This window comes from Corvus moneduloides, chromosome 4, assembly GCF_009650955.1.
Source record: "Corvus moneduloides isolate bCorMon1 chromosome 4, bCorMon1.pri, whole genome shotgun sequence".
Taxonomy (NCBI): Eukaryota; Metazoa; Chordata; class Aves; order Passeriformes; family Corvidae; genus Corvus; species Corvus moneduloides.
In genome coordinates this window covers 4,671,835-4,687,335 of record NC_045479.1, presented here as the reverse complement: position 1 = coordinate 4,687,335, position 15,501 = coordinate 4,671,835, and the positions used below count along the sequence as shown (strand labels likewise).

The 15,501-nt window shown below is 44.5% G+C and overlaps 1 protein-coding gene across 1 annotated transcript; it reads right to left on the bottom strand.

Annotated features, from left to right (window-relative positions):
* On the bottom strand, window positions 1-6,344 carry LOC116442950 (aldo-keto reductase family 1 member B7-like). Its single transcript, XM_032106647.1, has 10 exons — window positions 6,153-6,344; window positions 5,633-5,800; window positions 4,526-4,642; window positions 3,198-3,275; window positions 2,418-2,540; window positions 1,859-1,965; window positions 1,615-1,696; window positions 1,054-1,137; window positions 525-607; window positions 1-71 (listed from the first exon to the last, which is right to left on the bottom strand). Exons 1-10 carry the CDS (start codon window positions 6,216-6,218, stop codon window positions 29-31), a joined length of 951 nt encoding a protein of 316 aa, XP_031962538.1. The 5' UTR covers window positions 6,219-6,344; the 3' UTR covers window positions 1-28.
* Window positions 6,345-15,501: the final 9,157 nt, after the last annotated feature.

Here is a 15,501-nt window from a genome sequence, read left to right as displayed (position 1 = left end):
TCTAGTGAAGGCCATGTTACAAGCACATTCAGTATTCTGCATGGAAAGGGTATTCCTTGAGATTTTTGGATCTGAAACAAATGAAAGAGAATGTTATTTTCATGCGTGATCTAAATGTTATGTAGAGATGTGTTGGGTGCATGGAGGAGCCACCAAGGGAAGATCTGCATCATGGAGTTACAGCAAGAATAGGTGGAGATAGATGTCCTCCTTTCTCTAATACAAAGATGAGTTGAACATCCAGAACCCATTTTTTGTAATGAAAGTTACAGAGAGTTTCCTGAAAACTAAGAATTCAAAATTAGAATGTAGTTTGGTTTAATTTTTTTGTTTTGTTTCTAAAATGAAGACATTAAGCCCTCTCCTAAAAATGTTATTTTTTTGGGACAAACCAGTTGGAGTTTGAGTTGGTGTGATTTTTAAATAAATTGAATTTCATGTTACCTAGAAGCTGTGACACAAAATTCCTTGTAAAGAATATTCAAAACTTAGAAGTTGAAAAAAACCCAAGCAGTGTCACTTACATTTGCATTTCACAGATCCTCCAGTTTCTGTTGAAGGTCAGAATAGTTGCCATCTCCTCTTCAGTCAGTTCAAAGTCAAACACCTAAATAGAGAAACAGGTGGAAATCACTTCTTGGAACAAACCTAATAGAAATACAGGAGCAGCTCCACACTGGAGACTCCATCTTCACTCATGGACCACTAAATTAAGAAGAACAACTTGTTTTATGGACGCACAGACTATTTTATGAATGTTGCTAATTCTAGGTACGATGTTTCTGACACGTTCCTGTGTGGGGATTCCAAGCAGGCTGTGCCTGCTCATTCATCCACAAGCCACGGAACAGGGAATGCCATGTAAGGATTGTTGATTAAACCCTCAGAAACTAGGCCTGGGTTAACACTCAGGTGAAGCATAAAGAAGGAAGAAGCCCAGTCCTCTTGCTGCAGGAGGACATGGCAAGGGTGAGGAAGGATCACTGCTTGCTGTGCAGGGAGAAGCCCAGCCATCCCTGAGGGGCAGCACCCAGCTCACTTGTGATCCCTCACCTGGAAGTTCTCCACAATGCGCTGTGGGGTGACAGATTTGGGAATCACAATCACATTTCTCTGGACCTGGAAGCGAAGGAGAACCTGCAAGAACAAAAAACCGAGTCAGAGAGAGAATGGCTCCTGCTCTGGAAAAAGCAGAGCTGTTTTCCCTAAGCTGTACCTGCTTCTGCAGAGCTGCATTTCAAATTATTCCTGTCCCTGCAGCGTTGGCTGCACTGCTTGGAGAGCAAAGAGGGGAGTGGAGGAGCCTCACAGGAAACCTCCCTTCCCATCCAGGTTTGGGCCAGTTGATTCCTTTCCTTTGCCCTAGGGATTTTAGCAGTCTATGCAAGGCTTACATTCTCTGCAAAAGGACTTGAGAAGGGAAGTGACATGTGAAGGTGGATCAAGAGTCTTTTTGAGGGTAAAAGAGTTAATAGTAGTGTGTCTTGGAGGTAATATAATTAAAAAATCTGCATTGTTAGGGAAAAAGCAGAGGAGTGCCACAATTCATGGGGAAGGGATAGAGGTTCTACCCTTTCCTGAGCTCTGTTTTCCAAAACTGGAAGGAGTACCCACCTGTGCTGGGGTTTTGTTGTGATTGGCTGCAATCTCCTTGATCTTGGGGTCATCCAGAAGGGAAGGATCCCCGGGCTTAGCCCTAGACAGAGAAAACAAATCAGTGGCAAGAAACCTCCACAGAAAGATTCAGCGTAGCACCAGAGATCTGTGTTTAAATGAAGAAATGAGCAGTGCACGTGTGGTCTCAGTGCTTCAGTCATAATCCCCAGCAGCTCCCTGGCAGGTTGCAAAGCAGCCTTACCACGGTCTGTCGGGAGAGCCAAGGGGGCAGTATGCAGTCACAGCCAGCCCTTTGGACTGACAGTACTTGATCAGCTTCTCCTGGGTGAGGTATGGATGAGATTCAATCTGCCAACACAGAAGCAAAGAGTCTGACAGTGGTAGAACTGTTGCAATATTGTTGTGCTCCGTAAATTATCTCCTAATCCACTCAGAGGCTGCTTTTTTCCCTAATTTGACGGTGGCCTGCATGATAATACCCATCCTTAGTATTAAAACCACCTGTTTTGATATAAAGTGCTTGTATGGTTTTTGCTGGGGGGGGGTTCACAAAGCTAATCTCTGGGCTCTTTATTATTCCAGAAAGACTTTTCAGGGAAATGCTCCAACATCCTTAAAAAGTGGTTCAGCAAGGTGATTAAAAAAAACCCCACAAGTATCCAACTGAAATATCCATAGGGAGAGATTTAAAGTACATGCTGTGTCTACTTAGTTCTCCCTTTTCCCATCTCCTCATGCAGCTGTAATTGGATCTTTATAATCCCACAAAACCAGTCGCCTGCAGCCACTTTGCAGTTTACCTGGTTGTTTGCAGGCTTGTGCTTCAGTCCTGGCTTGTTCAAGATTCTTTCGATCTGCTCATGGTTGAAGTTGGAGACACCAATGGCTTTGACCAGGCCAGCATCCACCAGCTCCTCCATGGCCTAAAATAGCAAAATCATCATCCGGTGTGCAAGGCAGCTCATGATGATGTTCTTCCTGATGTGACTTGTTTCCCACCACAAGCAGCACAAAATAACTATTTAGAGTTGCAGAGTTCTCTGAGGGAAAAGCAGGTGCTGGCACATTAATGCCATCTCACCCAAGCCCGAATTCTCATTCTCTGAGTGTGTGGAAATCCACAGAGTTGCACGAGGAGAAGAATGATGACACTCAGTAATCCCCTGTTGTGCAAGCACTGGAGGGCTGTACTACACACTGTAGGCAAGATCTCTAAACCTAAAATATCTTTATTTCTGTGAAATTTGTTTGAGCACCTTGAGAAAGACACAAGAACTGTGGTGAAAACAATTGTACAGTTGTTATTGTTCCACAATGAACTTTTTCTAGCTTCAGTCTGGTGTGCAGCTCCACTGGAAGTGTTTGTGCAGCTCCAGTAAAGTAGGACAGTCGGAGAATAGGAATAACCAGGGAAGGATTAAGCATGCCCATTATGAAAAGCTACTTTGTGCTGCCTTATGTTCCTTCCAACTAATTTTGTGTGCATGAGACACCAGTTCTGTGACTGCTGAAGGTAATGGAAACATGGAAAAGACTGATGAGGACAGAGGACATTTCTCTTCTGCTCTGGCTGAACTTACCTCCCACGTCTGTAGAAGATCACTGTTGCTGGGTATAGCCATGCCTTTGTCATCTTTGGGAAACGGTTCTTCTCCTGCCTGTCAGAGAGAGAGAGAAGGCTTGAAATAATCTCTGTTGAGACACTTGCTATGTAAAATTACCCAACAGGGATGTAAGGAGGTAAAGCTAATACTGCATTAAAAAAAAAATCAAGTCATTCTCATCATAACTTAATTCTTCAATCACTTCTTATTCTTAGTTCATGCATTTTCGTCATCTACTCTCCCAATAAAGACAGGTGTTTCTACTGGACCCTCTGAAGTGATGATCCACAAAGTGCATGCAGGGAAGTGATTAACTTAGAGAACAATATTCTGGAGTCTTACATTAGTTCACGTCAAGTACTGTTCTGTTTTGCACATTTAAGAATAACAGTTTCTTTAGATGTTTTTAAGAAGGTATAGGGAGGACTGACTTTGACCCTGTGAACACAGACATTTATACAGGAGTGCATCTGCTGACAGATGTCCCATGGGGAGGCTCACTATGGAAATGGCTGTATTAGGAAAGTTAGAACAGCCTGTAGCTAGACAGTATGGCCAAAGTAGTTTGAATGATTGGAATTTTCTAAATGCCACAATATTGTGGAGTTTCACTTGACAGCTTTGTCCACTTAAAGCTAACTAAAACAATATTGAAGGAATGGAGTTGAGCTCAAAAGCATAAGGTAGAATAGAGATTTTGACAGGTGTGTGTGTATCTATCTATATATGCTGACATAAATGCTTTGAAGTCTGTGTAGGCTGTGAAAACTTGATCCCGAAAGTCTCATCTTTTGAAATCCAAAGTCTGTGAAACGACACTAAGGCTCCTACAGACACGGTCAGCTCAATCTGTACCGTATGGAGGATTTGGTGATTAAAGAAAGAAATGGGAAACAGAAGTGTTTACTTTAACCGTGTGACTCTGCAACCTGCAGAGGAAAGAATTTCTGTCAGGCAGCAAACTGCACCCCTCTGTCCCAGGGGGTTTTCTTTCAGAAGAGCATGCTTTGGGTTTGTAAAAGAACGGGAAAGAGGCGTAGCTTTTTCTTGCAGCCAGAGGCCTGACCTTAGTGCTGGCTCTGCCTCCCCGTTGTCAGGAGGGCAGAGGACGCTGTGCAGGCAGCGGTCCCGGGGCGGGGATCAGGGGCCCGGCTGATGGGGCAGAGGAAAGCGGGATGGGCAGCACTGGGGCAGCGCTGGCACAACAGGCACGGCTCCTCCTGCACTGCAGCAGCAGTGGTGCTGCAAGCACCCCTGGCACTTCTGAGGAGCTCTCCCAGGAGTGAAACCTGCTGTTACTGTACCTTGAAGCCAAAAGGCCAGTGGATGAGGTAGAGATCCAGGTAATCCAGTTTCAGGTCTGCAAGTGTCTTCTGGCAGGCTCCCTTCACCAGAGGCTTCTCATGAAATGTGCACCACAGCTGGAGACAAAACAGGGCAGACTGTGATCTCCCGGTTAAAGCTCTCAGGCGCTCTTCTGCACAGCACAGGAATGCTCCCTGTTCTTTGGAAGCTGATGTGGAATGAGGCCATGCTGGTGCTGTTCAGATGTGCCATGCTCTGGGATGGGGCTGGCCTGTGACTGTGGGGGCCGTGTGTACCAGTCTCTGGTTACATTAGTTCACACACAAGGTTTGTGCCACCCCCTTTTGCCCAGGGTCTGCCTTGGCAGTTGTGTATCTGTCGTTCCTGAGCATGCACAGAACTCCTGCACTGCGTGTAGCAGGCAAAGCCAAGAAGATATAAGATGAGCCACAAAGAGTGGTTGTCACCAACCTCTACTTAGGTAAGAAGTACCTTCAGATTCCAGCTAAGTAGCCTGATTTTTGTAATAAGAAAGCGAAGCCACCAACCCCACCTTCCTTGGGACATATGCTAAGCAGATTGCAGTGTCCCAAGGTGCCCAGAATGACAGCTCCCACTGCAGGGACACCCCTTTGGAATGCTCTGAGCCCAACTGCTGGAACAACTGGCAGTGTGCTCTGCTGTGCTTTAGCAGTCCCCGAGGTGTCATTAGCAAGCTGGTTCTGCCTCTGTCAGTCCTTTACACTGAGTGGTCTCTGACATTGCATCATGTGTTTCTACCTTGCTGGGGCTACCTGGCCCACCCTTCCTCTTCCTGCTCCCTTCTTTTGCACTAATCAGTCTGCAGTTGGCCTCTCTTCATCCATCCCCCAGCACTGTTGGGCCACCACAGCAGGCTGCAGACACAGTGTATCCTTCCCAACTCTCCATACAGAACGGGCTGAAGCTGTCAGCTTGCGTCAGGAGTGGCCTGAATGCTGTTACGATTTGCTTTATCCTACAGCAAAAAGTTTGTCTCCGTAACTTAAGCTTCCTGCTAGGAAAATACTCAAAGACAAAGCATTCCCCCAGCTGTGCTCCAGGCTGCAGGATCATTGGATCTTTACCTTGCTGGCAACGAAGAGGTCTTCTCGTTTCACAACACCTTCTTTGATTTTCTGCTGGATCCCTTCCCCAACTTCATTCTCATTCTGGTACACGTAGGCGCAGTCAAAGTGGCGGTACCCGGCATCGATGGCAGCCATCACTGCAGCTTTTCCTTGCCCAGCTGCAGACTGGAAAAAATGCATCAATATTAACAATCTCAAATCAGTGCTTGTTAAAGACCTGTATCCTAGCAAAATAAAACCAGGGAAGCCATGTTAGTGAAAGCAATCCGCCCCCCCCCCCCCCAGTCCAGGCTGGTGGGAGTTTTTTCTTTTCCAAGAACACTGTTTCTTGCAGTGATAAATGTGGACTCCAAGGCTGGAAATCAACCTCCAGCCACTTATCTGTAGCTCCACTCACACTCAGCCAGGCAGAGCGGGGCCCCAGGCAGCAGGACAGCTCCCCAGAGCTGGACCAGGGGCAGTGAAGTTTTGTGCCTGGGAGCTCTGCAGTACAGGTGCTTTTCTCTGAAGCTCTTACCTTCCAGGTGCCCAGCCCCACGAGGGGCATCTTGGCAGTGGTGTTCAGCTGCACATAGGTCGCCATGGTCCTGCACTCCCTCTGCGCTGCCTCCCCGCAGCTGCCTCTTGCCTGCTGGGTTTAACAGTGCCTGGTCACTGGCCAGGGCTGGGGTGGATGCTGGGGCGTCCCTGGTGCTCTGGGTCCTCCCATATCCGGCAAACAGGGCTGTGGCTTTTTCTCTGTACACACAGCTCGCAAAGGTTAAAGTGAAAGCCGAAATCAATTAAAAATCGAGGACGTGATTACTTGGGATGTGGCAGTGGTACGCCCTTCGGACCTTTCCCTTATCAAAAGATAAGGGTTGAGGGCAGGTGTGTCCCAGTCTGGCTGGTGTTTCTGCAGAGATCAGCTCCTGTCTGTGTCCCAGGGATTGTCCATGTGTCTGTCTCTCTTATGCCCCGTGCCGAGGTGTTCTGACACCCTGTTGCAGTTCCCTCCATAGATTTCTTGAGAGAGAAGGTTTCATTCAGGGGCACTTTGGCCCAGGATTGTCACTGGTAAAGTCCAGCGGTGTCCCAAAAAGTGTCAATAAACAAGTCCCAGGGTAGGACATGATCGAGAGGCCCCTTGCTCCCAGCTCCCAGAGCTGCTCCTTTGCTGCTGGGTGTGTGATCGTGGGCTGAGCCCTTGGCTGGAGCAGCGTGTGTCTCCCCTTGATGGAGCCTTGTCACATTGTGTGCTGATGAAGTGAGCCAGCTGGAGAAACCTCAGTGTGAGTTTGCAGAGGAAGAAGGAGTTCCTTTCCCTGCCCCCCTAAAGATGTTGGTATCCTCTTCTCAGGCTGGAAGGTGAGGCACAGTGTAGAACAGGGAAGTTCACACAGGCCATGCGTGCCAAACGTGAGAAATAAAATTAAGTCCCTGGTTTTTCCTCGTCTTAACAGGATCATCCCTCCAGTAAAATTCGAGTGCTGCCTTTTATTTTTTTTCCCCATTTCTTCACTTTTTGCTTTACTATTATGGGTAGCAGGCATATCTCTATGGCTCGTTTTTTAGCAGCCAGTGCATTCCTAAAGGAGTTTCGTAATGCGGAGACACGTGAGCATAGAAGAAAAAAGGTGTCCTGTAGCATCATGGTCATCGTGGATGCCGTATATAATTACTGCCAGAAACGGACACAACCTTCAGCACAAAACCACCGCAGGATCCAGGCGGATGGATGTGTTATCATGTTTGCACACACGGGGGCAGAGTTAAACTTGTGTGTGGCTTTTGCATTTCTTCAGTCTTAACTCAGCAGATTGAATTGCATATTTGTTCCCTTAGATTTTGTAATACTGAGACGTTGGAAATCTCTCTTCCTCTGCCTCTTTTCCTAAAACAGGATAAGAAAAAAAAAAAATAAAGGTGGCTTACATTTGCAATAAATAAATAGACTTGAAAATTTTCTGGTAGGGACTCAAAAGATACAAACCTGGGTTTAAAGAGGAAATTAGTCTGTTATCACTAACATACCAATTTTCTGAATTGTCTGATCCTTAAATTAAAGACACAAAAAAGAATTTCCTTTTCCCTGCTGTCTTTTGCACTGAAATGCATGAGATGGTCTCCTGCTTCAACTCACCACTGTGTCTCAAAAATATTCCAAAACTTGCACTTTTAAGCATTATTATGCATGGGGAGGTGTGTAAATCAAGTCTGTTTTCTCCCTCCTGTTAACGGAGCACTTACTTTCAACAGTTATGTCCGAGGAGAAACAGAAAGACTATCTAGAATTTTTGTGTGGTTGGATTTACTATGACTGGGAGCACTCTCATGTGCTCAGCACCTCCAGCTTGTTTCTGACTGCAGCCATCAGTGGGGACTGTGGGCCATGTGCAGCTGGTAGGAAGCAGCGTGTGCTCTACACACTGGGTTGTTAACTACACATTTGTGGCCAGAGGCTGCTCCTGTTGGGAAGTTTGCCATCGATTCAATAGCGTGGAAACGAGCCATTTGTTAAAAAAGTCTGCCAACAGTGCCAGCTCTTTGTTCAGGCACTGTGGTACCAAACTCTGTCTAACCTATTCTGTATGTAGGCCCTGGTGTCCTTGGAATGGCTGGATGTTGTGATTTCGGCACTGTTTTCCAGCGCCTCATCCCCAGAGATCCCCTCGGTTCCCCCTGCAGCCCACAGTGCAGCAGTGGTGGTGGCTCGGGCAAAGCCGGGAGAGAAAATTGCTCAGGATTTGCATCCCAGTGTTGGCCTGGCCGTGCTGGCCTCTGGGGGACGAACCAAGAACAGTAAGAAGAGTAAGGATTGACCTTTTCCTTTTTCCCAAGCACGTTCCCCACGCTGTAGAGTAAACCAGTGAGCTCAAGAGGTGCTGGGATATCGTGCCAAGCTGAGAAAGTAGCTGCTAAAAATGGCCTTTTTAAAAATGGCCTTTTGCTCACTCACCTGTGTCACCCTCTGGAGCAAGATGGGCTTCCCAGAAGGAGTAGTCACAGTCTGACGCTTCCACAGCACTGGGCACACAAGAAGCCTGAAACAATATATTTTGAGTTCTGAGAAAAACCCAGCCAATTGTGTTCTGAAGCTGCAGTAACTATTACTGTAACAAATAGAGGAAAGGGGAAAATCTGGAGAACCTCAGGTTGAAACTACCCTGAAGAGGAACCTTTTAACTTAGCAGAACTGCAGGAAGCTCTAGTTTTTGAGAGCTACATTGAATGGGGTGGTGGTTTGGTGATAAAGAGAAGTGTAACTTGCCAACAAGTGGGTACCTGAGGGTAAACAGGACAGGAAGAGATAGTTAATAAAACTGTCAGGCAGTGGGGAGCAGACCCCTGGAGGCAGTGGAGGAGGTGTTGACAGCAGACAAGGGCAAAACAAGGCATGTTCACAATATTCCCAAAGAATAATATAGTTACATTTTCTTCTGAGTCTTGTCTACATGAAAATCTTGCACTGTTTCATTATGTTGATGCAAATGCCTTTTTTGGACACATATCAGTTGAAGTATGTTGTGTATTGATTTAGCTTAAATCCCTTCCTTACCACTTCAGTTAAAACAGTAGAAAGCACTCCAGCAAAATAACATCCATCCTCCCACAGACTTCACATTAATTTAACAGCATCAGTTTTTGAACTGGTTTAATTAAACTGCAACTTCCTTGCACAGGCCAGGACTGGTTGCTGTGGAAGCAGAAACATGTCTTTTGTGTCTTTTCTTTAACTTGTAAAAAGAAACCTTCTGATCACAGACTGGAAAGGTGGATTAATGTGGGACTGGCAAATACTTTGCTTGATTTTCCCTAGGTCAAGCCCTGTAAAAAGAGCAGGTACCAAAGCATCAACAAAGACCAAACCTTCTCAGTTGTTTCTGTGGGAGAATGGGCTTTGTAATGAGGGGATAGGCAACTTCAATTAAATAGGAAGAACACCATGGCCAGCATCCAACCCCATCTCATCTATAAATGGAAAATTCACCCATCCCAGATCTGCATTCCTGTCCAGTTCTGTTGGTAGGCATGGTTATCACAGGAATGGGATTTTCCTTGTATGTGCAGACTGTAGGTTTTCCAAAGCCCATCACTTTAGAGAACAGTTGACTATTTTTCTTGCCAAGTGGAGGCTCTTGTTCTCATGGAAAAATATTTTTATGCTTCCTTTCAAGTTTCAGCAGTAAGCTATGTCTAGTTTTGACAAGGAAAGGGATGCTTTGAATGTCCTAAGAGTGGAGGGAGAGATATGTTTTCCTTTTTAAAAAACACAAAAATTTTGAAAAGTGTTGGAAATATTTTCCTCATGTTTGAAAAACAAAACAAAACGAAGCACACAGTAAAACCAACGAGTTCATCTTGATTAGGAACAACATGAAAAATACCACTGTGGAATCTGTACAGTTAGAGCTGAATAGAAATTGCTTTATAACCTGAACTCGTACACAACAGGGGAGCCAGATGGTTTTAGCTGACTGAGTTGCTCAGGTTTTGTAAATACGAGAGCAGAACCTCATGTGGTGTTTCTCCCGTCACATGGCAGGACCCGTGAGCAATCCGAACGTTTAGTGGGGACGTGGAAGGTCCAGTGATTCCCACAGAAGTTCGGCTCATTGTCCTTCACTAATCCATGGCTGTGCAGTTGTTGCGCTGCGTGCTCCAGGTCTGCTCTAGGGTTGGTCAGATGGGCGTCCGCACTCTCAGCATCTGTCATTTCCAGAAGGAATTCAGGGCGGGCAGGGAGGAGGCCATGAGCTGCACATTGTTCTAGCACGAGGCTTCCAGCAATTGTCTTGTCTGGGGACTCTGCTGGTCCTGCAACCAGAACACGTGTGGAGCCCCAGGGGCTGGGAAGAGATGGTGGCCACGTGTGGGTTGCTGCAGAAGCCAGGAAAATTGGTTTGTGCTCCCAGCTGCCCCCCCCCAAACTACATGCAGCCATAAGAGCAGATAAAGTGGCTTCTTCATCTCTGAAGTTTCTGTATCTTTTGAAAGGCAAGAGGCCTTGGTCCAATAGCATGGGCCTCATTTTGTGGTGTCTTTCTAGAGACATTATACCCTTCCCCCAAAAGAAGACAGGTAGTTTGTTGCCAGATATATCTACTTCTGCAAATGCCTTCTTAAGAAGGGCAGGACCATACTGCCCATTTTTTTCCTCCCACATCCATTGCATTGATCTTGGCCCAGTTCCTTGTTTGATACATTGCAGATGCAGACTTGTACAGAGAAGGGTAAGGACAGCAATACTGAATATTTGAACAAGTACTTGACCTATCCAAAATGCTGAATGCTGGATAGTGCCTTGTGTCTCTGGGAAGCAGAAAAGTCTCTTTCTTTGTAAGATAAAAAGGAGATTCTGAATCACAGGCAAACTATTTTTTCCAGGCCCTTCTGTGGATAGCTAGATCTGATGACAAAATAGAGGAATAGACTAATTCTGAATCAAAAAAGAGTGGAAGTCAGGCACAAAATTTTTAAGTGAATGGTTTTCCCTGTAAGTAAAACAGATGAAAATTCAGATTGAAAAACTCTGGGAAGTTGGATATTCTGACTCCCCATCATGCATGATTTATTAGTCCTGTCTGTCTTTCCACTCATGCTCCTTTTTTGTTAAAGAAATGAGGCAGGGTGGAGGGGGAGGAAGCATGAATTAACTTGTGATACACAGCTATTTATTTAGCAACCTAACTCCTAAAGTTCCCTGGGAAATAATCCTGTAAAAGAGAGGCCTGATTTTGTTGCTTTTTAAGGTCAGAGCAGCACCACTGAATTCTGAGAAGTTACAGTAAAGTAGAAGAACAGTGTGACTCAGTCCTTCTCTTGATATTATCTAATCATGACACATAGGACAGACTTTTTATATAGGAAACTCATTTTTGTGCTCCATTCAAAACCAAACTAAACCTCAGACAGTCTTGTTTTGTAAACTGGTGTGATGCAAGAGAGCCACATACCATGGACAGAAACATAAGAAGCACCAGAAAAGGGTCTTTGTGATTTGTAGAGTGTTGGTGAGAAAACAAACATCATAAATACAGACAGAGATAGCTCTGCACACACACATCAACAAGGTCTTAGCTAACCCAGGGGTTCCTTGTAATGTGGAAGTAAAAGACTTCAGAGCAGCTTTTTTTTTTGAGGTGAACCATTAATTTTTCATAGCAAGACATCAATACACACGAACTTGAGTATGTGTGGTGTGTGTTTGTTGTACTCACCATTCTCTGCAATGACAGTGAAGTTCCCATTTTACCCTTTTGGCTGTATTTGCCCAGATTGTTGTGTGCTGTCATCGTGCTCTAGTATCAGCACTATCCAGTCTGTTTTCAAAATAACTTATCGTGACTAGACACCACCCTGCTGCTTTCTTTTTTTCAAAGCCCTTTTGAATTATCTCTTCCCAGACAGTTCCTTACTGACGTCTGGTGTCTAGAGCACTTTGTTTATCATGGGGGGGAAAAAGGCAGATTCATCACGGGATTTTCTTTGCTGTTGATATTGCTACAATAAGTTAATTTGTACAATATTGGGACTCGAGAACAGTTAAATGCTCCAAACCAAAACCTGAAATGTAAACCCCTCCAAACCCACAACATTTAAAAGTGAACCTTGTAAAACTTCAAGTTCTGTCTCTGGCTCTAGAAATGGGAAAACTTTTGATTGTGAGAAAGGATTTTGTTTTCCCAGCCACTGACACCTCATAAAACTTTTTTTAGAAGTATTTTTGAAGACTAGAACTGTATCCGTGAGGATTTCTTCAGAACATTGTGTTCCACACACTTGTTTGTATCTTCTAGGCACCTGCTGTGGTGAGGTGTTTATTTGAAGATGACAATGTAATGGTTTTAAGGGCATAGAGAATATAAGCTTTTTTCCCATGTGTATGTTGTCAGCTTGGGATATGCAGAAATAAAATATTTTTATTTAATTAATATTTCAGAAGAACAGACAGAAGTCACCTTTTTGACTTCAGAATAACATTACCAGTACCTCGCCACTGGGATTGCATAAAAAGTTCAGTTCCCACTTCAGGTTTAGAATACTGTGCCTCACAAAGCAGCTTCCCTCCATCTGTTTTGCATATCATGAAGGCTTTTATGTATTTTCTTCCTCTTTCTCGGTCATTTATTTGGTATTAATGATTCAGAAAAACTTCTGCACTTACTTGAAGACTAAAGCTCTGATTCTGGTGACAAGTGCAGGGTTAGTTTTAGTGCTTACACACTCTTTTTTTTTTTTTTAAACAGATTTTCCCTCCAAGCAATGCCATTAGAGAGAGAGAAGAAAAAAAAGGTAGAGTACTTTATTTTCTCTTCACATGGACTTACACTTCTGGTTTTGATATAAAGAGAATCTACTGAGGTACTGAAGTTGTATATTGCCTCCATAGCCAAACAGGATGAAAGCCCCACTGTGTTAATGAAAGCAGCATTGTATTAAGCAGGTGTCAAACAGTGCCTAAACTAGTAAAACAAAAGGTGACAAAGGGCCTTTGCTAAGGAGCTGAAATTGTAATTGGGTGACTACTTGGTGTGCAGGGTGTGCCTTGCTGCTCTGTCAGGTGCACCCCCAAGTTTTAGGTAATAACAGGCTTGGTTTAAGATGTGGTGGTGTGATATGTTGACAAATAGGGGTAGGTGTGCGACGAAAAATTACCCACGCACAGGCGTGCTCGAGCCAAGGAAATGCTGAGAGCCACGTGTGTGGGTACTGCCAGATGTGGTGAGTGGCTCCAGCAGAGAGAAGGAAGCCTGGCACGTCCTTGCCTGTTCCTGCACCCTGAGCTCTGCTCTGAGGGAAAAGGGTTCATTTTCCTTGTGTTACAGACCGAGGTCTGGTGTGTAGAGCCGTATGAAGAGATGGATTTAGCCAGAGTCATTTCATTATGTTGTAGTTCTGAATCCTCAGGAGGCAGTAAGGATGTTTTTCTCTGCGTAGTGTGTTGTACTCCCAGAGCTTTCTCCATACAAATTTTTCCGTGGGTGAAAATGGGCCATCAGAATAGTTGCAGAGGAATAAGAGACAATAGCATGGATAGCAGACAGAGAAAAAACAGCATCTAGGTCTTCCGTAGGGGGAAAAAATGTCAGGTGTTGAAAATGGCCTCAATGGGCCTGCATCAGAGAAAAAGGTGAGGGAAGATTCCCTGGGCACACATCTGGGTGGCAGAGAGAATGGGCTGGAAAGGAGTAGGGAGAGTCTAGAAAAGGAGACATAAATTCATGCAGTAGGAAAACACACAGGAGAAGTTTTAAAGAGAGGGTTTCAGAGTGCAAGGACTTGATTACAGAATTTTATTTTGAAAATGAAATTTTTAATGAAGACAGATCACGTATCGAATAGTTCTAAACAAAGAGCTTAGGGTTTTCTGGAAATTGGAATAAGCATGTCTGCAATGCTCTGTGGCAACCACTGGATCTGGCTTTGAACAAAGTAACTATTCTATGAAAGAGTACCAAGGGCATAACCAGTGAAGAACGCTTCTGTTTACCACAGTTTTAATCAATCATTAATCAGCCTTTCTTCTTTCTAGTTCTGTTTTCTTCTGTTTCTGCCTTGCTCAGCTCCAGGCCTTTATTTGGTGTGGTGCAGTTGCACTGGTGCCCCGGCGGAAGTTTATGTGTTGAGGAAAGGAGTTTCCTGGACTAATTCTGCCACAAACATTCCAGCTGAATGCAACAGCCTGGAAGGGCTCCAGAGCAGAGACCCTGAAAAACACAACCCAGCTGGTCTGAGAGATAATAGCTGCCAAGTGAGTGTAGCTGTCTGCAAGAAGTCACGCATAGGGACATGGCTTTGACTCTCTGTCCTTGGATAGTTTGAAATGTGAATCAAAGTCATCAGGCTGTTTTTGCCATGCTGATGAAGTGCTCTTGCTTAAAGACTAAAGGAGACAAAAATCTGTATTTAATGGCCATAGAGGTTCTGAATTGTGGCATGGGTTACTGTCTACTCACTTATAGTTACGACTGCATATTGGCATAGAATGTTTCTTTCTGTTAATTGTATTCTTAATGATTGACATACAGCCAATACACATAGTGCTGATATTCAACAACAGGTATTTTTCCTTCTGTCTCTAGGAACTTTGCTTCTTTTCCTTACAAAGTCAACCGACCACTTTGCCTGAAGGCAGGGTGGCTGCACGTGTGTGGTCATGCAGGGGGATGTGGGAGCAATTCTCTTCACCAGTTCGAGCTGATGTGTGGCAAATCAGACTCTTCTACACAGTGAACTTGAGTATTGCTTTGATTCCATAGGCTGGACTGGGTTTATACTGCAAGTTCTGGCTTAGACAAAGTTGACAGAAATGAAAGGTAGTTGTTAATATTAAAGTTGGTGGACGAGGTGAATAGGATTTTATGTGTAACTGTTAAGTACAATGCACATCCAGTAGAAATATTCTGCAGAAGCAGCAGATTTTATTGCCATTCTGTGATGAGGTCAGGGATAGCTCTATCAGGAAAGGCATTGAAAGTATTCTCCCTGAGATGCAGAATGCTTTCTAGAGCTTCCCAAATAAATGAGGAACAAAGTCAGTGCAGTAACCACCAAAGAGGTGCAGGATGCTACTCACCAGCAGCCTTGACCACTTTTACTACACTGTGAGCCTAGCAAAGCAGTATTTCATCTGGCTCATCCTTCTTTCCCACTGACATTTTAGGATCTAATCCCTATAAATGTAAAATTAGACACAATTTCTCCTCACAGCATATTAAGAGACATTATATTAATACCTCTGTCCCAAATTTTCTTAAATTTACTCATGACACTTTTTCCTATCAGAATCTGAATCCCCCATTTTTTATTATCATGCACTATCTTTTTAACTTATTAAAGAGGGAAGATCACCTCTATCCCCTGTAGGGAGGATGATAGAGCAC

What these genes read in the sequence shown, in the direction of transcription:
- LOC116442950 (XM_032106647.1), bottom strand. Translation starts at nt 6,218, where the DNA reads ATGGCGACCTATGTGCAGCTGAACACCACTGCCAAGATGCCCCTCGTG. An exon ending in ACCTCTTCGTTGCCAGCAAG is followed by an intron (nt 4,643 to 5,632) that starts GTAAAGATCCAA and finishes TTTTGTCTCCAG; the next exon opens with CTGTGGTGCACATTTCATGA. An exon ending in GGCTCTCCCGACAGACCGTG is followed by an intron (nt 1,697 to 1,858) that starts GTAAGGCTGCTT and finishes TTCTCTGTCTAG; the next exon opens with GGCTAAGCCCGGGGATCCTT.